This window comes from Polyergus mexicanus, unplaced genomic scaffold (assembly GCF_030449975.1).
Source record: "Polyergus mexicanus isolate NDT 795.1 unplaced genomic scaffold, iyPolMexi1.0 SCAF_8, whole genome shotgun sequence".
NCBI lineage: Eukaryota > Metazoa > Arthropoda > Insecta > Hymenoptera > Formicidae > Polyergus > Polyergus mexicanus.
In genome coordinates this window covers 9,361,471-9,387,257 of record NW_027223328.1, presented here as the reverse complement: position 1 = coordinate 9,387,257, position 25,787 = coordinate 9,361,471, and the positions used below count along the sequence as shown (strand labels likewise).

General features: G+C 32.4%; 1 protein-coding gene across 2 annotated transcripts in view; it reads left to right on the top strand.

Annotated features, from left to right (window-relative positions):
* Positions 1 to 25,787, top strand: part of Shab (Shaker cognate b) — a 43,487-nt gene that overhangs the window by 9,438 nt on the left and 8,262 nt on the right. Inside the window, exons 2-6 of one of the 2 annotated variants that reach the window (XM_070300910.1) lie at positions 1,797 to 2,643; positions 4,055 to 4,356; positions 19,719 to 19,802; positions 24,044 to 24,376; positions 25,551 to 25,784. In XM_070300910.1, coding sequence (XP_070157011.1) covers positions 1,797 to 2,643; positions 4,055 to 4,356; positions 19,719 to 19,802; positions 24,044 to 24,376; positions 25,551 to 25,784 — 1,800 coding nt within the window. The remainder of the gene's footprint in view (positions 1 to 1,796; positions 2,644 to 4,054; positions 4,357 to 19,718; positions 19,803 to 24,043; positions 24,377 to 25,550; positions 25,785 to 25,787) is intronic. The other variant, XM_070300911.1, reaches the window with a different exon arrangement.

Below are 25,787 nucleotides of genomic sequence, written 5' to 3'. Positions count from 1 at the left end.
TGTACTTGGAGCTAAATAGTATTTCCCCGGCAAATATTTCCTTAACGATGTTAGGTGTTAATTGAGCAGCAATATTATTCATCGGCAAACTTAAATTTTAGGAAATATCGTAGCGGCTTTGACCAATTTTATAATATTTTTCTATAAAATAGAATTATGGGATATAGAAAAAATGGCGCGTCAATTATTATAGTCGTTCAATATATTCATATAAAAATTATGCATACGTGTTGTACGTAAATATAATGTACAATAAAAATATTTGATCAGAGAGTTGCTTTCTGTGTATCGCTATAGTGTATTGCTTGCTTTACTGTATAAATACATAGTATAATGTATATGCCAAAAAATTTTATATATTGTATATATATATATATATATATATATATATATATATATATATTAATATATATTAATATACATACATATACATACATATGTATATATGCTTCTAATGTATCGCTGCAAAAAACGTTTTAATCATATCTCCATTAGCTTCGTATTTTATTGTATTATACTCTTTCGCGCAGTGAGAGCTTTTATTTTTTCCCCCTCACAATTATTATACCGCTTGCCAAATATTCAGCGTTGACTGAATTTTTATCGTATTTTTTATTCTATATATCTATCATCTGTATAAAATCGAATATATATTTTTCTTGTTTTGTATCTGCAATATTTTCTTCGATCACGTCTATGGTATCGTGGTTTAAAAAAAAATCTATAATTGATATTGACAATGTCGAAATGTCAGGAAAAAATTGTACTCGAATTATTCCATATGTCTTAGCAATTGTGTCTATTGTTCGTCATAATAGTTCCTTTTGATTCTAGAGGCTAGATTGTAGGCGAGTTATTTATTACTCCCCACTCTGTTTTATGGTAGACGATAAGGATAGCATAGCTATGTATATATATATATAAATTTTTTTTTTAGACAAAAATTAAGATAATATTGTAACAGCGAATACGCGAAATCGAAATATTTTTTATTATTTTTTTTCTCCGACAAACATTCGAGATATTGTGTGCTAAAAATTGAGCGAATACATGACATAGGATTTAATATTTTTTTCATAACAATCGAGATTTTAATTGAACCTTAACAATATTTCTAACGATATCTCGAAACTGTTTGTCGAAGGAAGAAATGATAAAAGACTTTTCGACTCGTTTTGATCCAAGTATACGCTATTGCAATAATATTTCAACTTTTGCCAATACTGTATATATACGTAAGTGATCCGATAATAAAGGTACAGTTGTTGATTATACGCGATCTGTGCGTACAACCTCGAAGTTGTATGTCAACATGTATTGTTACACGTGGGAGAGGAATAGTAGCCGTTGTTATTTTTCATCCAGATGGTCGGAGTTTGGCAAGCGAACGAAATAACCGGTGCGATTGAAAATTATTCCAAGTTCGTAAGGTGCGAGCAGTTATAAGATTTCGCGAATTTGGAATAATAAAATTTTCAATCACACGGGCCATTTCGTTTGCTTGCCAAACTCTAACCATTGGGTGAGAAACAATAACGACTTGCACGGCTATTATTCCTCTTCTCTGAGGAACGATATATGCCTGCGACTTAGAGGATGCGCGCACAAATCACGTCGAATCAACACTTGTATTTTTATTGTCGGATCGACTTCGTATTACAAAGTACTTGGATAGATTCGATAAAGATGGACAGAGAAAAAAAATATGAAGAGAGGAAAATGTTTTACACGTAGATGAGATAGTTCGCGATTGATTGATTAGCTCCGTTTGATCGGCTGACTCGTCGCTTTTGCAGGTGATAGCTGTGATATCAATACTCTTTATTGTGCTTTCGACGATCGCATTAACTCTCAACACCATTCCTAGTATGCAAGTGAATGATGAGAAGGGGAACTTTCAAGACAATCCGCAGCTCGCTATGGTGGAGGCCGTGTGCATCTCGTGGTTCACCCTCGAGTACTTGTTTAGGTTCAGTGCTTCACCGGACAAGTGGAAATTCTTCAAGGGCGGTCTTAACGTGATCGATCTGTTGGCGATACTGCCATACTTTGTATCTCTGTTCCTGGTCGAGACGAACAAGAACGCGAACGACCAGTTCCAGGACGTGCGCAGGGTAGTGCAAATCTTTCGTATAATGCGGATCCTGAGGATTCTGAAGCTGGCTCGACACTCGACCGGGTTACAGAGCCTTGGCTTCACCCTACGTAACTCGTATAAAGAGTTGGGCCTGCTGATGCTCTTCCTGGCGATGGGCGTCCTTATATTCTCGAGCCTCGCCTATTTTGCCGAGAAGGAGGAGCCCGGGACCAAATTCATAAGCATTCCAGAGACCTTCTGGTGGGCAGGTATCACAATGACCACCGTCGGATACGGCGACATCTACCCCACGACCCCGCTCGGCAAGGTGATCGGCAGTGTGTGTTGTATATGTGGTGTCCTGGTAATCGCGTTGCCCATTCCCATTATCGTCAACAACTTCGCCGAATTCTACAAAAACCAGATGAGACGAGAGAAGGCCATCAAGAGGCGGGAGGCCCTTGAGAGGGCCAAGCGGGAGGGCAGCATCGTGTCCTTTCATCACATCAACCTAAGAGACGCCTTCGCCAAGAGCATGGATCTCATCGACGTCATCGTCGACACTGGTAAGCGACGGATCGATGCGTTCGCGGAGGATATCTGCGACCTGCTTTGTGTCACGATGCGCTTCGCGTCATCGACTTAATCGAATGAATAAACTCGGCCTCGACCCGAGATCATCGTCGCGTTTCTGCGAGCCAATTTGCGGAGTGGCACGCGCGTAATTTGTTTATTATCTATTATTTTCTCTTTCTCCTCTCCCCTTCATCTTACCTCAATCGCGATGTCGTGAGATATAGTGGACTCGTGCTCATAAAGTCTAACTTTGTGTTATAATACCTCGATTAGTTTCTCAGATTTTTATCGACGATTACCTTTTCAATTAGACTCAGATGACATGCGAGAGATCTTACCGTTACAGAATCAATTCGTGATTCACGACGATCCTGACACACGTTCATGTGTAATATATAACATCCGGCGCGGGAATAAGGTAAAGGGCGCATGCAAACTCTAAAATTTATTCTAATTGGATTACACTATTATCGCGATTGCGCGGATAATAGGCATCTCCTTTCCTTGTAGATCGCAATATATTATTAAACTCGTTTCTGAGTAGCGCCGAGCACATATATGCGCCATACCGCCCTATATATAATCTTTCCTTCTTTGCTAAAAATCTGGAATTAGTATTAGTTTTAGTAGAGTAACGGAAATATACGATTCGATAGATTCCTAGTAAATGATAAAATTTTTGCTTCTATGCTTTTAATATATAAAATTTTTCTTTCTTCTAAGTTTAAAAAATTTTTTTCTAACGTTAAATTGCTTTGAATTAAATTTTTCGAAATTTTTTTTTTTATTTCAATTTTTATATTTCTTTTTGGTAAGGAAATATAATATTAAAGATGGAAATAATTTAATGTCTATAGATCTAGAGTTGGTTTATCTTTACTCATAAAAATTACATCAGAACAAACATACGGATTTAGTTTTATTTACAATGTATTTACAATGTACATTAATTTGTAACTAATAAATTATTGTTATTAGAGCTTATAATTTATTCTATCATTAATGAATTATTTATTATTTATTATATCGAGCTAGCCATTTTTAACTCTATTTAGATTAATGTCTCTTGGATTTTCACAGATTCGACAAATCAAAAAATAATTGCCGAAAATATATAAAATATTTAAACAATTACACGCACACTTTTTCTTCTTCTTCTTCTTTTTTTTTCTTTCTTTCCTCCTTTGTCTTTCCTATGAGCTTATATTAATATACAGAAATTTAAATTAGTGAATAAGTATACTATTTAAAAAAAATTTTTTTTTTTTTTATAACATGATTAATAACATTCGCTCTCTTTTCGACATCCCAAGTTCGTTTGCTAGAAGCTCATTCATTTCGGCTTACTTTCCGGCCGCGCCGCATAACGAGGAACAACACAGACCCTGAACCTGTTTCCAGGTCATAATATGTCCGGGGTGGATGGTAATAGTACAGAGGGGGAGTCCGCGTGCGACCGCGGACCCGCTCAGACCGGGCCCGGCTGTTATCGCAATTACGAGCATTACAGCTTGCCGCGACATCGGCGCAGTGCGTCCAACGCCTGCTTCCCAAACTTGCCCAACGACCTGCCCGCTACGCCTGACAGCCCGAATCGTCGGCTGCTCGACTTTGCCCAGAGCGTAACAGGTGCCCAGAACGACGATTACTATCAAGACGAGGTACCGGCGCAGCACGCCAACCAGGGGAATATCACGTCTAGCGTAAGTCCCACGTGGAATGTGTGCACATACAGACACCTCGCGTGTATTTATGTACGACGCGTATGGCGAGTTGGTTCGAAATGATGCCGATTGGTTTGTGACTCGAAAGCAACATTAATTAGACATAAATCAAACATTAATTAGACCTTAATGAGAAAAATATAGCAGAGAAAAAGGACTAGATTATTTTATTTTTGTTGAGAATAGAGTGAATATTTCTTGCATGATGCTACACGTATTAATTCCAATTTTAATCTATGTATTGTATATAATTAAATTTGTGGAACATAAATGTACATAATTTATAGTAATGTTAAAATTGACATATATCTAGTACTAATTGTTTCATCGTTTGGATGATATAAAAGGTATGTAAAGCGAGATTTGAAAAAATGTTGGAATTATTTTTTTCTCATTAAAAAAAGAACGCAATTTTTTTTTTTTCATTATGTAAAACCTCAAAATTTGAAATAATAAATGACTCGGCATCAGAAACTTAAGCGAATCATCCCGTACGCGCATACATAGAGATCGATGACGATTGCACTGGATGCGCGATCTCGCCAGTAGTAATGATGTGCGTTTAGTCGGACGGAGCTGTAACCGTCACTGGATTGCCAATACAATCTTTCGTGCGCGATACAGCTATCTTGTTTTATACATTAATTAAGTTATATACTCAAAGGTCTCTAATTAAAGATCTTAAAGTCTCTTTTTTCTATAAAATGTGTTTTATTGTATAAATGTTATTATATATAAAATAATATTAAAATAAAGTATTAAAATAATGACACAGAAGTTTTCTTTACTTTGTAATCGCGGCTAATTTTACTGCAACATATATTTTGAATAAAGTATCATTATTTGTACATATTTTGGATTTTATATATATCTGTTTCATTTGTCAATTTATTATTACAACTATAAATACGCATTCATTGCAATCGCAATAATAAAAAAAAATCAGTTCATACTCGTCGAAATCGTGTAGCTACAGACAATATTTTTCTTTTTTTTTTTATTTTTTATATCGTGCCAACTGTTGCGTAACAATAAGACGACGAGGTTGAACGCGTTTAATGCGGGCAATTTATTTATTTATTTTTTTTTACGTGTATACAAAGGAAGCACGTCGAGCACACCCCGCTCCTACCCTCGATACGACCGTCGTTATAGATAATTATTTGTGTGATTAACCAACTATCATTTTTCACCACAATGCGAGTATTCCATAAATAGTAATCATACTATTTACTAATTTTTATTAATAAAAATTAATTGAAGTAAACAAAGTTTTGCTCAAAACACTTGAGATTTAAAATGGGAGATTTTATAGTTACCGATTTTTATCATTTAAAGAGTTCATTGGTACAATACATTATTAGTAATATCAAATGATATAAGAGAAAAAAAAATTGATCTGTCAAAATATTTTATTCGACTCTTTCATCGCAAAATACATTATAATACTCTAGAAAAGATAATTTATATCAAAAGGAAACATAATATTATTTATGAAGACGATTATTATTTCTTCATTTCTCCATCTTGCTCGCGTAATATGATAATCTTCGAATTAATTTTTTTATTATTTATTTCAGAAAATCCATTTTTGCTACGATGGGATTCTAATAATATTTTCCGAAAGTATATATGTATACAAATAATTCAATATTTTGTACTAAATAATCTTGCCAGTTTGTAACATAGTTTTTTTTTAGAAAGAAGTTTTATAGGTATAATATTATAATTGTTATTGAGTATAAGATGTATTTATTAAATTTAGAGGAATTGAACATTTGGTGAATAAGTGTAATGTAGATAATAATAATTGTCGACCACATATGATTAATAGCTTGTTCAATGTATCCTATATAGGTAGTTTGTTTCCGCTAAGTAGTATTGAACAGCACATAAAAATTGCAAACCCTAAAATTCTCTGCTATATTATTAAGTAGCGATTCTCAATCAATGAAGAAAAGAAAGGAAGAGTTTATGAAAATAATTAAAAGTTTAGGTGTATATATATATAAAGAAAAAAATCATACTGATAAAAATAAAACAAATGCTCTAAAAGAAAAGATAGAATTGAATGAATACATTTTAACACAATAGTATGCAATTAAAGGAAAGTGGCATCTTTTTAAATTTTAATAATGTTTTGCTTTTTTATTATCATATAACTATTCTAAATATCTCATATTACTATTTCGAGAGTTGATATACTCATGCAAGCATGTATATATTGCAATCATAATACACAATGGATAATATATTTATAAAATTATGCAATATTATAATTTTGACAATATATGCTTTGTTTTTAGATTAGTAAAAAAAAAAACAATGCACATTTTTACCTTTTTAACAATTTTTAAATAAAAGATTGGGAATCGCTGCTGCAGAGCTACGCGCTCGATGTGATTTTTTTGTCTATTACACATACTTGTTTTTGCCCCGGTATATCGATCGAACCATGCCAATTGTGTGCAATTTCCTCTTTCGTAATCGGTAAAACCCCCGCCAGCAATATTGAGTTCACTAGTTTGATGCACGATTTCCGCGAGTCGAGTAAATATTTCATCGGGATGGCATTGGGCGGAATTTTTTTGTCATATGTATCGCTTATTATTTCGTATTCTCGCACGGAAGCTGCTCCTGCCGTTATCGGAAAAATATTTACTCCGAATAATGAATACATAAGACGTATATGCTTGCGCATGGAGTCGGGCAGAACGTCTTCATGGAGAATTTTATTTTCCTTTTATAATCCTTTTTCTTTTATAACATAAATATAATAACTAATGTATAATAATATAAAATCAAGTATCTCATGATATATACGTCATATCATTGTATCGCTTCTTTTCTGGATTTATTATTTTTGACTATATTTTTAATCTGTAATTTTTATCGTTACAAGAACAATGTGTGACTTTATGCTTTAACGCAGCATATAATATTTAACAATTGTATAGAGGAATTGGTATATAACGTCGCGAATAACGTCAAGAACTGACGCTCTTTGCATAATATTTGTTTGCATAATTGTTTCTATATCACTCTATGCGATGTATATCGCTTAATTGAAAAGGTTACTATCTGTCACACGGGATAGAGACGCAACGTAAAGATATGTACCTGTCCCCGACTTTATCGATCGCAAGTCCTACATCCATTCGATGCGATGGCTAATCCACTTATGCATAATTACTGAAATATAATTATTCAAGATTATTATTTTTCTTTTATTTCATTGATGACGCACTGTTAGTATCTTTCAAGTAATTTACAAGAGCAATAAATTCAAGCCTCTCGCATTATCTCCATTAGAAATTTTTTTATCATTTAGATAGAATATTTGTTAGAATATTAGAATATTTTTATTAGAATAATTGTAATATTACCTTCAAAAATGTTCTGTCGGTTGAAAGAGATTTATATATAAAAATTTCCATTAATAATATCTAACGTTTTGCACAATTTTTTAAAACAATTCATAAGCAAGTAATCCTGAATCTATTTTTCTCATTAACATTTTAATTGATTTATGTGACATAATTATAATAATTTCATTATTTTGAGTTGAACTGTTACGCATTGCTATACATATTTATATCAACATTAATAATAATGTTAATCCATTCGATCGCGAATGTAATTATATTTTTAACGCTATACAGGCGACTAATTAATTCAATTTTTCTCGATCAGTAACATTTTAATTAGGCATCCACACGCAATGCTATTTAATTGAGTTTAGTCTCGCATCGTAAATAAATATTACACACCGTTAATTATATCGTTTACGTAAAGTATGCCTATAATGAACATTTACGACGCATTCGCACACATGTGCTACGTTATATTCGAATATTATTTAGAGAGACTCTCTCGCATGAATTAGATTTGCGACGATCTGATCGTAGTCGGGCTCAGATACATAAAACAAAGATTTACGCAACGTTCCATTTTCAAGCCAAATTTAGCGTGTAGATTCTCTATAAGTTCTTTATGATTTATTTTTGCTTTCTATATACGATCCTTCTTGTAGTAGGACGACCTTCGTCCAATGTTTTTCAGTTCGCGAGCGAACGATACGCGGAGCCCGAAAGATATAGTACCGAAAAATTTCCACGGATGCTGGAATGATTAAAAATTAACTATTACCTCTGATTAAGTTTATAATTAGCGGAGGAAAGTTCGCTTTTAAATTAGCACCAGTTATAACGTTTACAGTAATGTAATAAATTTTAATGTAACAAACTTGCATAACGTATCGTCTGTTAGCCACTTTACAAGTTTGTATACGGAATTCAGTAACTGCTCTTTTGATGAATAATATTGTCGAATTTTATACTAATCCGTTGGGCAAAGCTTCTTATTCCAGCCTCCTTGGATGTTTCTTTTTCTTGGCAACATTCACTCTTTCCGGTTGCGAACGATCGTAACATTCTTACCGACCGTTTGAAATGACTATGCTGATGACGATCACAACGCGCATATTTGTTTGAATTCGTTTATCATTTCGTTAATAAACGATATTTGATGTTGCTCTCGATGCAACATGAAAAAAAACAATATACAGAATCTCGGTCTAGTTACTATATTTAGTCAAATAGAGCAGAAACAAATAGATGAATATAGTGTTCACATTATACACGTATACATTTTCTGGATAAAATATTTACATTACTTGCAACAAATGTATATATTATTTTATTAATATACAGAAAATATTATATAATTCTATCATTGATTATTCGTTTATAAATTCTCCGATTTGATGACATTTGGTTTCATTTGGAGAGTTGACTGTCTTTATTCGAAAATTTTATTGCATCCAAGACCGAATTTTTCATACTCGAAATAAGAATATTCACGCAATTGAAAAAAAATGTGTTTAAATATATTTTTAGTGAGAAATCTACATTCTTTTAATGGATAAAAAGTAGATAAAAAATAGGAATAGATTCAAGGGATAGAAACAAATACGTATACACAAGCATGCGCATTGGCATTGGATTTTTTAATCTTACGACGTTTCGCTGAGCAATAATCTACGAAATCGTGTCTTGTTTATTTGTTCGGCATGCTCTCTCCGTACGATCTTATCAATAAACATTATACGTTTCAACTATATCCGGGGGCCTAAACAGTCATAAATCCGATCCTGTTTACACGCTATATAGACACATCGGCATCGATCCCACCCGCTCTTGCACTCGGACTGACAATGTTCGCCAAATACGCTTTTTGTCGACGAATCGGACGCGTCTAATAATTCACGAGCCACGCAGCTACGCGATATTATTTTTAATCTTACCGCGGTCCTGGAATGCTCCACTCTTGAACAATGAGTACGCTGTTCTCTTTTAATAGCAAAGCGGTGGCACCTGGTTCACACGGCGCGTGTCTTATTTAAGAGGATGACTCCGCTTACGAAGACGCGGCGGAGGAAATACTGTCACTCATTCCGCGTAAATTGTCGGAGCCGCGTTGCGACGCGTGTTACACTTTGTAAAGTATGACTTGATAAATAAGCACGCGTACACGAGTTATGTCTTATAGCGAAACGAAAATGCATATGACTACATATTTCTCTTTCTTTTAGGACATTGTTCCGACGTACGATTAAGAAGCTCTTTGTATTCTTAACATTTATATTTCTTTAACCATTTTGTTGGCTGCACTTGTACTGCATAAGACAAGGGGTGAATTTTAATGAACAAAATTAAGTGGATAAAAATATATTTTAAAAGTGTGTATGTCTTTTTGTGTATGCTTCTCTAAATAATCTCGAACGACAATGATAATTCGGAAAACTGCTGCGGAAGGATCATCGCAAGGTGAAGTGAATTTTCCGTTCTGTTCATCTAAGATCCGATGATCTCAATTTCACTTCTGGGTGAAGAAATATTTATACAAAACGACGACAAGTATATTCTTTTGCGTTTGCAGGGTCGCGTAAGAATTGCGTAGCCTAAATTAGGGAGAATTAATTAGTTTAGGAATATTCAGGAAGACTGTTTCAGCTGTTGCATGTACGATATCGTATCATTTAACGGCTAAAATGAAACTATACGTGAAAAAAATTTGATAATTATAGTAAAATAATGAAGGAATGAAAACTAATAATATATATGAGATGATTAGAAATGTTTGATTAGTTATGACATAATTTTTAATATTATCTATTGTTATCAAAAGAATCATATATCGCATAATATATATTATATACAATTTTATTAAATATCATTAAAAGGATATACTTTTCGCAAAACCCCCAAACCCCCTTCCTCCCTCTCTTTCTTGCTCTGCCTGAATAATCGCGAATCGGCGGCGCGGCAAGGGTGAAACCGGGGGCGATCGAACTTTTATTGTTAGAGAACTCACGCGCGATGAACCGATCACCTGTCTCTCTCTCACGCACTTGGTGTCGCTATGTTGCAGGCAATGTCCGACAGCGCGCATTGACCGGCATCGTTGAGCGAAGCTGCCGAGAGACACACACTCGTCACACACTCGCTCGATCACACGCAAATTTACTACCTGCTCTAATATGTCGGACCTTGCCGAGCCCTATCAACTCGCCCCCAATCGGCGAAGTGTGCTGATTCTCTTCGCCTTTAAATGTGTAATCTTTATCTTCCCCCCTTCCCCGTCTTCCCCCTCCCCCATACGGTCGACCTTCTTTCTTCGAATACGAGCTGTCTCTCCTTTCCTCATCGGTACGAACACACACGCCGGATCGTTCACAGGATGAGGGACGGAAAATCCACAAAGTCTTTGAAGTAAACGCGTGAGTCGTGCCAATATGCTGATTGATGATTCGAATTAGGCTCGCGACCACGGAAGATTAGATGTAGGATAGTTCTGTCACAGCATGTTCTGTCACAGCAACGCGTAAAGTACGATATTTTCGTTTATTCAGATCTCCATAATGAAATAAATCGCGAAATCCATCGATACGATTTATACTCTATTTTCACTCATTCATTTCATGTCAGAAACAATTCTGTTATATAAATATTTAGCGATGCTTTCTTCTCTACGAAGAGCTACTACAAGAATGTATCTGGTGAATCTTTATTCAACGATTAAATTTCTCTAATATTTAAGAAACAGCGTACCTTTTCATTTACACAGTCGATTATACACTTCAATTGTTTCATATTCGCGAGGAACTAGAAGAATCGATGAGTCGTGAAATATTAATGAATGAGATCCATATTAATCCGTCCGCATTAATGCATTCGATTGTACAATATTTTTTTATTATGTATATCAATCTCCCCTAATGCGAATAAATAAAGTCTTGTAATAAAATTTTTAATGTAAAAAAATATATATATATTTTTTTTAATTTCTAAAAATAAATTCCTAGTAAAAAGCTCCGTTCTGTTTAATAATGGTCACTGATAATATTGAATAAATTATTGAATTGATATAAAAGAATCAATCTATATAAGAATATTTATATAGATATCGCGCTCTCTTATTATTGCATTAGGATTTTAAATAGAATATCATCGCGATAATTTAAAAAGTTACTGCTCTGATCCGCGTTATATTTTATTAAATATTAATGCCTTTTAATAGAATAGCTGTTCTAAAGTGTATATATGTTGATTTATCCTCTATCTAATCTTCTTTGAGCGTAATCGACTAGCTACGAAAATACTTTAATCACCTTTGCGAGCGATAGAAGAACTGATGAAAGGGTAAAGGGCGACGACGCGGGATGTGTTGCCCTTCTCCTCGCACGGTCCGGTCGCCATTGACGAATTCAGCCGAAAAACGCGAAACGCTGAGAGAGATTGTATATTGTCAAAAATTACCAACGATTTACGCTCCCTCATATATCCCGTTTTATTTTTCAATGTATTGTTTATTTTTACATTTGTTGAACTCTTTATCCATCGTCATCATTTGTCATTTTGTGCGCCAATATGATTACGAAAATATTTCCTTGCTATTAATGAAACACATCGATATATCGATAAAATATATTCATTCATTAAATCGATATAAAAAGAGAATGATTTTTAAGGGTAAATTATAAGTTTTCAATGTCGTTTTCAATAATCATCGATTATTATTGCCTTAAAGATTAATATCCATATTTATATTTTATATTGACGCAAATTTATATCATGCGTGGCATGTTCACGAGAAATGAATATCGTATATCTTTTTCTTCTAATCTGTATCTTTCATCATGGCTATATGTGGATTATGCGCGAGCGTATGATCGTTGAGTATGATTTATCTTGAATTTTAGAATGTACCATGCTCTCGCTCGATCTTCGTGTTAGCTTGCGTATCGATCATTCTCGAAAAAAAAATATACAGTTTCATCTTTCACGTACTTTCACATAATAAGTATTTGTAAAATAATAAATTTGTAAAAACAAAATGATAGCGATAGATACAATATTTAACTACAAAATTATGTTAGTTACGGATGCGTTATTTCTATTTTATTTTATTTCATAACTTATCGCGAAAGATCGGGCAAATCTCTTATTGTTCTCGCTACAAGATATTGTCTCCGATACTAATCAAACACGCTGCGAGTCAGTGCATTGAAGGAATAAGCTTGTATTAGAACCTATACAGAATCGCTTCGTAGCTACATATAGATCACTTAATGCACACGATATATTGCTCCTTTGAATGCGGTTTAATCGAATAGATGAATGGCACCTCGTAATTTAATCTTGTGCATGATTACGCGGTTTCTATGACGATACGCGAATACGAGTTCCTTGAAAATCAGATACTGATTGCACTCATAATGCACGATCAAACACTTTTGTACATAGTATTTGGTAACATTACATTAACCATCGTGTCATTCCTGTCGCATGATAGTTGAATTTAGGAAAAAGATATCTGAAATATATATATATAAATACAATCGAACACGTCGACATACTTAGCGCGTCACTTTTGTCACCCCATTAAAATATTTTGCGTAAAAAAATTTAAAAGATATACGTATACATATATCTTAAACACACACATAGGAGTAATTCCATTAGATTTTTTTTTTTTAAACTCCCTTGAAGTCCCAGAATTTTTATGAGAAATTGGCGTGTCAAAAATAGAATTAATCAGTAAACGCGTTTTTTAAGGATATTTTACAATAAGAAAACATAATTTTCCAGTCAAGATTCGAAAAGGTCAGGATTCGTTATATTCTCGCTAATGTTCCCTATATAATATTTAAAAAATGACATTTGTTCCCGTATTTATTTTATTCTCTCTTTCTCTCTTTTTTTTCTCTCTCTTTCTTCTTTTCATATTCTTCATGTTATACACATACATTAAATATATATACCTGATATAATTTACGCGAATCGATTATCTGGGACTTAATGGGATTATATATGTTTGTATATGTGTTTATATACATATATGAAATAGAAAATAATTTAACATTCACCAATACAATGTGCAACAATGAAGTTGTAGTACAATGTTGACTTTTATAAGATAAAAATATATTCAAATTATAACATATAAAACAGTATCCGAAATAATTATATATTTTAAAGAGATAATTGTCGTACTTTAAATTAAATTTACTATTTTTTTTTTTCAAAAAAATAATTTAAGATATTGTATAATCTTTTAAAATTTGTTTTTATATTTACATTTGTTTTCTAAAATATGATTAAAAATTTATTTTTTATATAAAGAATCTAAATAGTTATAAAAATCTTAAATAACTTTGAACTATATTATATATATATGTATGTATAAAATATTAATTATCATAAATATATTAAAATAAAATTCAAAATATTTTATATATGCATTATATCAGATAATGATATAAAATAGATCATTACTGCGGAGATAAATATGCAAGTAATCTTACGAGTAATAAATATCAGTTATAAATTGCTCATCATGATTGCTTCCGATGTCTTCCCAGGCTTGCTCCTCCTCTTTGGCTTATTTTTTGTTGTTTCTTCATGGCACGACATTCATTCGCAAAATCGCAATTAATTACAAACCCACACACTAATCGAAAGAATACGACAAACGATATTTAGCACGGCATTCTCGATATTAATCACACATGACGCGAACTTTATTGTATTATGATGGAAGAACAACAAAAAAAAAAAAAAAAACTGCGATCGTGAGAAAATACGATCCGCTTAGCTGAAAATCTAAATTCACGCATACAGCTAGACGAAAGATTATCTTTGCTGCTAATAAATAGTATATAATATATATGCGCATTTTAAAGGAAATTTATTATTTTATATATTAGAATATAAGTGGATAAATATACAATTTAAAAATAAAGTTAAATATCCGAATTTTTTTTTTTTTTTTTAATATATATATATCACCATTTTATTGACTGTTTGTGCGAAAGAGTTTGATAGAAAAAAAATTACATAAAATATGCCAATATATTTTATCAGATTATCGATGTACAAATCTTGAAATTTTACTACACGATTAATGAATTATCAATTGCGATATCAAAATACGATTATATTTACTGATTAAACATGTATATATAAAATAAACTAATAAAGACTCTTATGTGAATATATCATACATACACTAGCCGTTTTAATCCGAATAATATCGCGTAATATCGAAGTAAGATCGTCAATGTCTTGCTCAAGTCTTTCAGTCATTAACAAAACATATCATAAGGAAGGAAAGAAAAAGCAATTAAATGCCAGCGCGGTAATTTAAACGTATATGTTTATGGCTCTTAATTGCCTTTTCCCTCTTTTGTTTGATACGTTTTGTTAATGACCGAAAGACTCGAGCAAGATATTGACAATCTTACATCGATATTACACGATATTATTCAGGTTAAAATAGCTAATTAAAAGTATATGTGCCATCCAAACATCGAAATTTAGTGCGATACATTTCGAATATATAAATTGTCGAGAATGATATGGTAAATGTCGTGCATTCGTTGCATTCGATCAATTAGTACGCGCGTAATCGCAATTAACCATGTTTTCGCGAGCAAGTGCTATGAAGGGAATAACAAAGGATGAACAAGAAAGGTGAAGCAAGTTCGAGGTGTCTCCGTGAGTTGAGCAAACTTTAACTATTTATTTTATTGTTTGTTATCTGGGAAAATTAATTGTTTGTTTATTTCGTCTCGATAGATTTTAGATTATTATCCAATATGTAATGGATATACATATAAATATATCCAAGATTTTTTAAAAAATATTTTAGACATTTAATAAAATAATTACACGATTAATGTTTTTGTATAAATATAAAATATTTCAATATTATTTAAAATTTATAATTATTTAATTTCTTTATATTACAATTAAATTGTTATTAATTATATGTTTTATGATAAAAATGTTTTTTCTTCTTCTTCAAAAATTAAGTAACTTCTTTTATTAAAATACAAATAATAAATTGAATTGAACGCAATAGCACTTTTTTAAATATTAATTATTTTGGATACACACTACTTTATAAGTTGGATATATTTATTTTACAGATCAACGTTGTGTGCTACAAGTCCACTGTTGCGCATCATACTGGTAAGCATTAAATTATTCTTTATTTTTTTATGTAATCTCAAGATAAAAAATGGGGATTTATACAACAATTATATAAAAGAAATATATGCGAGATAAGAAGAAAGGGAGAAAGAAAAAGACGGAATATCTAAATCTAATAAAAATAAAAGAAACGCAAGGATAATTATCAATAATGTTTCAAGCGTGTAAAACAAAAAATAATAATTTTTGGTTTTGGCATATAATATTGATTTTTTACAGAAATTTTGGGACTGTAATATTTTGTAGCTTTTTTGTTGTTTATATATTTTTCTCAAGTTTATATTTTTATTATAATTTTATTATTTTACATGTATACTCTACTGGTCTACTGTAATCATTTCTGCAGGTTTATTTATTGTTAATATTAGAAAATTTTACATTTTTGCTTCAAAAATGCGCGCTACAAACTTCAACTATTTTTCTTCTACTTCTTAACAATATTTTTTTTTTTTTTTTAATTTATTAAGTATAGTATATTCCATCTCTCTCCTATTTCAGCATTTATTAAAGATAAACGTTTTTTAAATAATACGTTATAAAATTTTCTTATGTATAAAGATACTTGCTATTATAATCGCACAGACTGAAGATATTACAAAAATGTGTGACTTATAAATTCGGAAATGATTGATTTTTACAATATTATATTCACTAATAATTTTCTATTTCTTTAGGTGAATCTATGTGAGCTTTAATGAGCAGATATGCTGAGATATGAATTTAAAAATTCATATAAAGGTTTTACATGTATTAAATACCTTGTATGAGAAGGAAAACATTTGTATTTTATAACTTGGAAATGATTGATTTGTGTGGACACACTTTTAATAACATTTTTATGTTTCTTTGATGAATAATACATGCGTGTAAAATTTGTACTATGAATTTTTAAACATACATACATCCATATGCGCGCACTTCTTCAATCCATTTTGCATGAGAAATTATTAGCCGCAATGCTATTGATACGCAAATACTGAATGAGAGACTTCAGATGATCAGATTATTTGGTCTGCTTTGATGACGCATTTTATCTCTAGTCATTTATTAAAAAAAGAAGGAAAACAATAAATCGGCGCGCTTTGTACGTCCACGTGTTCGTCTAAAAATTAAGAATTTCTCGTCAAAGTAGATATTTAATAAAGTAAAGCGTTAACATTTACAATTTCTTCGATGATTAAAAAATCGTAACGCACCATTAATCACACTAGATCGCTTCTATGTATTTTTTCTTCAGGTTATCAGCTGTTTAGTCGAAAATTAAACTGTGTATTATGATAAACGCGCCATTTTAATATTCGTAACAAATATTTAACAAATAATTAACATACATTCGTAATATATATATATAAATGCAATTTTGTAATGCAATTTTTTAAAAGCTGCAACAATAGATTATATGTATATATATATATATATATATATATATATATATATATATATATATGTATGTATATTACGAAATAGGTATACGTTCTTACACGCAACATGGATTTGTGCAATTATTTCATGCTTATACATATATTACCATTAAGAATGAAATAACTTGAAAATATTGTGTGCGTGTATGTGTGTATATACGTGTACACTGCCTACATAACATTGTCTTACACCGTTACTTTCCTGTAACAAACATAAATATAGAACTGCTATAATCGGAAGTCGTTCGGCCTCCATATATTCGCGTCGTTTATATACATCATTTAGAGCGAACAAATTAATCGATAGAGTTTACTGCGAGATCATTGCATTGTGAAAGAAAACGAACTTTTAATTGCAGTAAAGTTCATTGCGCATGATTATCGTGAGTTATTGTTAAAAAAGAGATTAATTAAGATTAATTAAAATAATCTATAACTAACAAGTAAGATACCCTAATCAAAAAGTTTTTTTTATTTGAAAGTAAAATAAAAAAATGAAAAAAGAGAATAACTTCGTGAAACAATCAATTATTACATATAATAATATGTAATCACATAATTTAATATAGTTATTGTATGTAACGGACAAATCAATTTCTCAATCTGCTACAATGGATAAGAAATAATTATTTCGTATCTAATTTTTTTGCATACAGCCATTCAACTTTAAATATATGTAATTATATGGAATTATAAAAATATGAGAGAAACTAAACGTGTGAAATAACTTAGATCTTAATTAGTCTCAATTGATGTACGAAAACAATTTTGTAATACTTGTGATATACGTAATATCCAACTGACTCAACCAGAAAATAATCCTCTAAACTCAAGTTGATACTGCAACACTGTTTTTTTTTTTTTTTTTAATATATCTGCATATACCGTAAGGTGGCAACACATTAGAATATAGAAATCAATTGTTTCATCGTTACAAGTATTTTGTTAAAGTTTTATCGCGCTCGCAACGCACCGACATAGACAGGACAGCAGCTTGAATACGGCTCGATTTCGAAAAGTACGCTTATGAAATGTGCCATTCGCGTAAGTAATGTAATAAAAAGTAATTGTGATGTTCATCCACGCGAAATTCCACGTTTCACCGAAGACACATTTTATTGACAATTTTGCATCTTTTACACTCGACACTTCCAGCACCTGGAGTTTGTACACCTCGGTTATTCGTTTCTCTACCGAATCGATTATTAATGATAAATTTGTTGATGAGTTTGAAATTCATTTTTCTTTTAAGTTGAGAAAATGTTTTGTATTCGACGTTTCTGAAAAATTTGAAGCTTTAAACTTATGAATGAGAGGCATAAAAGTGTACTTATTAGTTGTATTCGAGCAATTTTTAGTTTCGTAGAAACTTAATTAGATATGTTTTTTTGTCGAATATTAAAAAATTACAATCAGTAATATAATTTCTCGTCATATCTTCGATTAAAAAAATTGACTATAATTTTTACAAGAAATTTGTCATTAACAATTCATATGATGGAAATTCGGTACGATATAAATGTGTGTTGTATTAAGTGGCTAAACATTTCTCGACCGTTTTTTGAAAAAAATCCATCGTTTCAAAGTAAATAAGAAGCAATAAAGAATTAATAAAAATATATGGTAGAAATCTAAAGAATTTGAAAATAGGACAAATTAAATCAAAATTATATATAAGCTGAATTGTGAAAAAATGAGCAGTGCTTAAATCAAATCTGGATGTAAATCAAGATTTAAAAAATGATATTTGTGCCAGAAAATCCATGAAACGCAATATTTTCAATATCATGAACACATTACGAACATTATGATGTCAGGCTTAATTCCATTAATTTTATTTATTTTTTATTTAATCATTCTATTTATTTTATTTATCTATTATTACATAAAAAATGACAAAACTCAAATATTACTACAATTTTTATCAGAGACGGTATTGTTTTTTTGAAAGGATTGCGCGCGAAAACGGTTGAGATAAACAGATCGTATACACATAAAGAGAGACGTACATTTGATTTTTCGTTTTGTGATCGTCGACATGCTGTGGCAAATTTTGTTCTCAATTTCGCGTGACACGAAAATCCTGTCTTTGTCTCTTTCTCTCTCTCTCTGGCTCCACGTGATCATATGTTGCCTCGTCTCTTTATGCTCACATTAAGTTTGATATTTCTGCTCGCTCGCGAAGCGGTCGAATCGTTTTATCAACAATAATCACAATCGAGGGAACAATAGTGAGAGAAAGAGAGGAAGAAGAATACATTAAAGAGTAAGGAGAAGAAACGCTTCGATCGCTTCCGAACTGAGGACTGTGTGTTTACTCACGAAAAGTAAAACAGGAAATTGTGTGTATGACCTTTTATAGGATGAAGAGAAAAAAGACAGCAGAAAATTCGAGAAAATTGATGAATTACCTAGCGAATTCGAGTGTTGCTTTTGTACTACGAAGGTATTTACGATCACTAATGTTTTTCCTCAGGCGGCACTACATACACCAATGGGCTGTCGAGCGAGTTTATCATCGCGCGTGGGCCATTAAAAAATCTAATAGCTATTTTATATTAGCGTTTTAGAGCGCGATATATATGTATATGTACATAAATATACACATATATATTTTTTCTCTGCATATTTCGTACTCTTCATCCGGGCACAAACTTTCGCCCGTCCGGCTTTGCGGGCGGCATGTGGTTTCTTTTTTCTTTTGCCTTAATATTCTTTCTCTCTCTTTCTCTCTTTGCTTCCCGAGGAATCGAGGCATATCATTCTGCTCAAATCCAAATCTATACGCTCACCGATATGTGCACACTCTTTACATAGTCCACTGGGTGTATGCATTGCCTCCCCTGCCATCTCTCCTCAACGGAGCGGCACAACTTTTTCATTGATACAACACCATCGTTCATTCTCAAAAGCTTTAGACGCAACCGTTGCTCGTCTCCTATTAAAACTTGCGTGCCTAACACACGACATTTTGTAGGTCAAGGCACGTGGTGTTATCGCCTCTAGGGCGGTCACGCCACGCGCCGATATGCGCGATGCCTTCTCAACACTAACATTTTCCCTGATACCCTCCAACTAGAGAGCCAAATATACTTTAGAATCGATAAAACGCGCGCGTATATACCTCATGTGTACGACGTGAGGATAATTTCCTGCCTTCAAGTTTAAAGTTAACGAGCTGCCGCACGCGAGAAGCCCGCCGAGCCACTCGAGTCGTTCCCTTTACTCCGATGATTAGGAATTGGGTCTTCATCTTCGTTTTCTCGCTAAAGAAAACGCGCGAAAATCACTGCTCGTTACGACTTATTATCATTATTAGATTAATCGTTGAAAAATCAGGTTCTATACATTTTCAAAAAATGTGATTAAAATTATAATGCAAAGATGTATGATGAACAATGATAGTTTTATTTATAGAATGAATACAATCAGCGATATATTTTTAGTTTGTATCTTTGAATGTCGTGAAAAATATCCAATCTGAATATATTGTATAATACATTTATGTCATCCTAGTCATCATTTACGTAATGTAATTCTTGTCTTTATTAATGTAATCTGTTATTGATTTCTTGTGCAGACTTGATATTCTTGACAGAGAATAGATATTGAATATTTAATTGTTTTGGTTATCATCATTATTTATTTTTAGTTAAAAAATTACAAATAGTTTACGCAGGATATAATAAACTGTAATATATATTTTTTTTCAATATCTTATAATAATGTCTCTTTAAATATAATTATCTAAAAAAGAGAGCTTGAAAAATTGTTGATCAAAGTTATTATATTTAATTCCATCTTTCTCCGTTATAATTAGCGATTCTTCCATTGAATAAGTTTATTCGTGAAAAGGCAGGAAATTATTCAAAGCCATTCATGGACGAGTATAAAATGTATCGATGTTCGAACGGAGCATCTCAATAGAAAGATCGTATGTATACAAAAATATTATACTCGCCTCTCTTTGAATTTCCAGTTTCATCAAATTACTGGTACAAAATATACATGTACTCGTCCCGAACTTCATTCGCTTCATTATCTCACGCAGCACGATCGTATACTTATCACGCGATCGAATTAATTCACAGGACGAGATTTATCAACGCGCGCTCGTCGCATAATTTTTTTTTTACTATGTAACTATAAATTTAAAAATTATTGTCTTATTTAAGTGAATTTAAAATTGAATCTTCCTTCGTATTAAATTAAATGAGTAAAATTACGAAATCGTAAGATACATTTTGAATCCGTAAGCTCTAAAAAATTATGTTGAAAATTTTGAATTTTTAGTTCTGTCATAGTACTCATCGTATCGCGTATATTAAGAAGCCATATTTTTCTTCTTGAGCAAATTTAATTACATATTCTCACTTACAACACATACACTAGCTTTTGTATAATTTTTTACCAAATATAATTATTTAAAAGAAAAAAAAAAATAGAAACTCTATTTTTTAATATTGTATATCAAGTGATCAGTTACAAAGCATATCAGTAGCAATTATTGATTATAAGCACAATTTGAGAAAATCTCGTTCCGCAGCGATGAAATAAAATATAGCGTGCATATTAATTTCTTTTTAATTGAGCTAACATCGCGTTATAAAATAATATTACACAAAACTCTCGAAACCCCGAAATGTTATTTCGCCAATCGTGCATATAGTGATACGACTGCCTGAATATCAAATTGTACGAAGATAATTATTATTTTATGACATGTTCGTTGGTTGAGCAGCCGAATAAAAGGCAATTTCGAATTTTATTGAAATGAGAGATACACGTTTATAATGATTGTACATCCATTCGCGAAGCGCACTAGTATTATACTTCCTTATTTTTCTTTGACGTAATTTCGCAATGTACAGAAATTATAATATATCCCGTTTTGATATCGATATTTGTTACAATAAATAATATATTATTTGAGATATTAAATTCATATATAATATAATATAGTAAATTTTAGCACATATAGAGTGTTTTATGATTAATATATATATTTCTATAAAATATACAAAAAAATAAGTTTTCTATAGATATATATAAATTTATTTCATAATTGAATCGTAAAATATTCGTAATGATTATTACGTATGTGAAATTCCTGAAATACAATATTACAGGGTTAAAAAGTATGTACGTTCTCATCTTACGATCGGATAATTATCCAAGATTATCTTATATGTAATTAATTATTAAAATAATATATATAATCTCATAAAAATTATCATAATATAATATTTTTACATTTTTTTTTTTTTTTTTTTTTTATAAAGTAATTTATAATGAATGATTCTCTTTTTATCCATTTTTTATCACAATTTTTCTTGTTTTATCAACATTTATTTACGCCGACAATTTTATATATTTTTAAAGAAACTAGAGTAATTATCAACTTATTGTATTTATTGAATTTGAAGAAACTTTGTGAAATTATACATATCTTTAGAGAAACTTCTTTTTAGAATAATATATTTTATTCTTTATTCAAATTATTTGAAGATAAACTAAATGTTCTTAAGAAGAATATCGTAATCTCTCTGGATTTGCCATAGAAAGAGAGAAAGAGAGAGAGAGAAAGTATAAAAAAAAATGTGCGCTTCGCGCGTGTGTAGTACTCTTCATACGATAGCACATACGGAGGATGAGAGACAAGATCAAAGGCGACAAGGTAAACTCATCTTTTTTTTTTCTGATTTTCTGATCACATATACACATTATTTTACACTCGTATAATGCAATATACACAAATACGTTCTATAGTACGGCACATGTATTGTCGTGCAATGGAATGTTGGTATACTTCTTAAGAACAACTTATATCGCATTATTCACCAACAACTCGAAGCATGCTTAGAGTGACAACGAGTAGCAGCGCACGGTAGACATATCTCAAAAAGCGACTTTAGAAAGATCGCGTGTCTGTCTCCTGCATCCGGTAGGTCTGGCAATAGAAAAGTGCTTCAGAAAGGAAATCTTAATACGCGATAAAATAGTTTTTTTTTTCTCTCTTAAATAGACGTAGATCAAGTAGATGTGTGCGATCACATATCGCATATATCCAACGCACATTTCGTACGCGCGGACGTATGATCCAGGCTAGTATATTAATTGTCTCACACGTCAATCGCTAGAAACTATCCTTTCACTTATGTAGAGAAAGCACGTCCTTCTGTGGCTTCTTTATTTCTTATTGTCAAACGATCGCTTCGCGAACGTTGCTAATGAGACGAGCGGATTTTCCAGTGGATCGACTCTCAGTTCTTGATGACTCCGAATTGACAGCGATTCCCTGCTTTCTTCTGTGTATGTATGTGTCTCTGTTACGATTCTATCTGTAATTTGGATAGAGAAGGAAAATTTAGTTGATTTGCAAAAACATTAAGCTAATGGTGCAAAGGTCCAGAAGGTGCGCGATAAGACGTCTTTTATATAGAGATATCTTTCTAGCATTTTTTAGACATTTGTATCGCCTGAGAAACAACGGTTTTTGCGATGAACTTAAATGTTCTCGAGAATCGCCTCTTAAGCAGAAAGCCCTAATTCGAGAACAGAGTCGAGGAAGCTGCGCCGCCCTGCATCAGCATATCATAGAATTTAGATTAATTTAAGGGCGCCGTCTTCTAGCACCCTCGCCCCTAATCGCATAATCGAGACTTTTCATCTACCTCGTGTTTTTAGGAGTACAAAGACTTCAGGGACGCGGAGAACATAATGCCCCTTGCTACCAGCGACTTTCGTAATCCAGTGTGTCAGGAAATGAGGTCCCTCAGGTTCAGTATCGGCGGTGGCAGCAGCAGCGGGGGCGGCGGCACCGAGAGCGGTGGCGGCGCCGAACAATTAGGTTCGTTACTCGCAGAGCCGAAGATATCGCCCGTTCAACCGTCGGAGATGTTGAGCTTTGCGAGGATGTACAACGAGCAGGGAAGCTACGCGAAGACGTACAACGAGCAGGGGAGCGTTGACAGTTCCGATACGTACGCGAGCTGTCAAACGCATCCGTCACATTCGCAGGTACGCGAGTCGCGCGGATAATAGCGAGATCAAACTCTTGCAGCGTATAATCGTCACGTAAAAATCAACACGTATTACGAGACAATATGATGCACATCCGTGTAAAAACATAATATGATACGTGCGCCATGTAAACCAGAGCTTCCCAACATCGTTCTACGATGTCACACGTGCTACGAGATATTGTATTTGCGAATATCTCTTATACAGCGACGAAAAACCTTAAAATCATTCTTTGAAAATTACATTTGAATAGTTATGCTTCTATCATCTTTATCTGAATCTATTATTATTGATGATAATGAGATCTGAATCTGCCGTACAAATATCATCTATGTGTATTACTATGAGACGCGAAAGAGATGAGGAAGCACCGATGTAAGCTGTCCCACCTTTAACGCATCACATGTTAATGAATTATTCGGCGAATTCAAAGTTGATTTGATCTTAATAAATATAGAGCTATATTTACTATGACAAGTGATATTTAATATTAAAAATTAAAGTAAATTTTTTTTTATTTACAAACTACATTAAACGCACCTAATCTTTTTATCGTTATATTACTGCACTCGAAAAAATATCGCTAAACAATTGTCAATTTCTCGTATAATAGTCTTATTCAATTAATTTAAAATATAATCAATTAATTTATAAAATATCTTTTGACGGAAGTGATGGCATTGTATGCAGCATCTTACACGTGAAAAGATTCATTTATATTTCATTAATTTATTATATTTTTGTAACCTGCACGCGCACGCATAATTCAACAAATAATAGTACTAAACATTCAGGTCAACATAATTGAATAACTTAAATAGACATTCAATTAATTTTAAATAAAATTGTAATTCTCATGAAACTCTATTGTGTACGCAATAATGTATTTAACGATAAAAATTAAAAATGTGCTCTTTTTTTAATATAATGGTTGTTTATTCAATCTTCGTTATATGCAAAAATATACCCTAAATTCGTCAAGGAATCATTAACATTTGAAAAGGATGAAGATGAGAGATACCACCCTTCTCGCTCTAGTACATGTATCTAATCCGCTATTACTAGACTAGGATAGATCTTAGTCGCCTGCAGGCGAGAACACTTCCGCGACGAAGTTACGCTCCATAGAATCTCAAATCTCGGTCGCGGGACAATCCCTTCGCTTCCGTAGGGCGATCTGACCGAGGAAGCGGACAGCAATCTTTACGTCAATCCTCTGGAGGTAACGGAAAAGTGCGGAACTGGTCGTGTGAAAAAATCTATTTCCGGCGAGGTTGGCCGAAACATCATCACCGATGCGTCGCCCAGCATCGAATCCCTGAAGGAGATACGGTCTTCTAATGAGGCCTGCAAGATCAACCTGAACGACATGATACCCAAACACAGAAAGATAAGGATCCAACAGGTG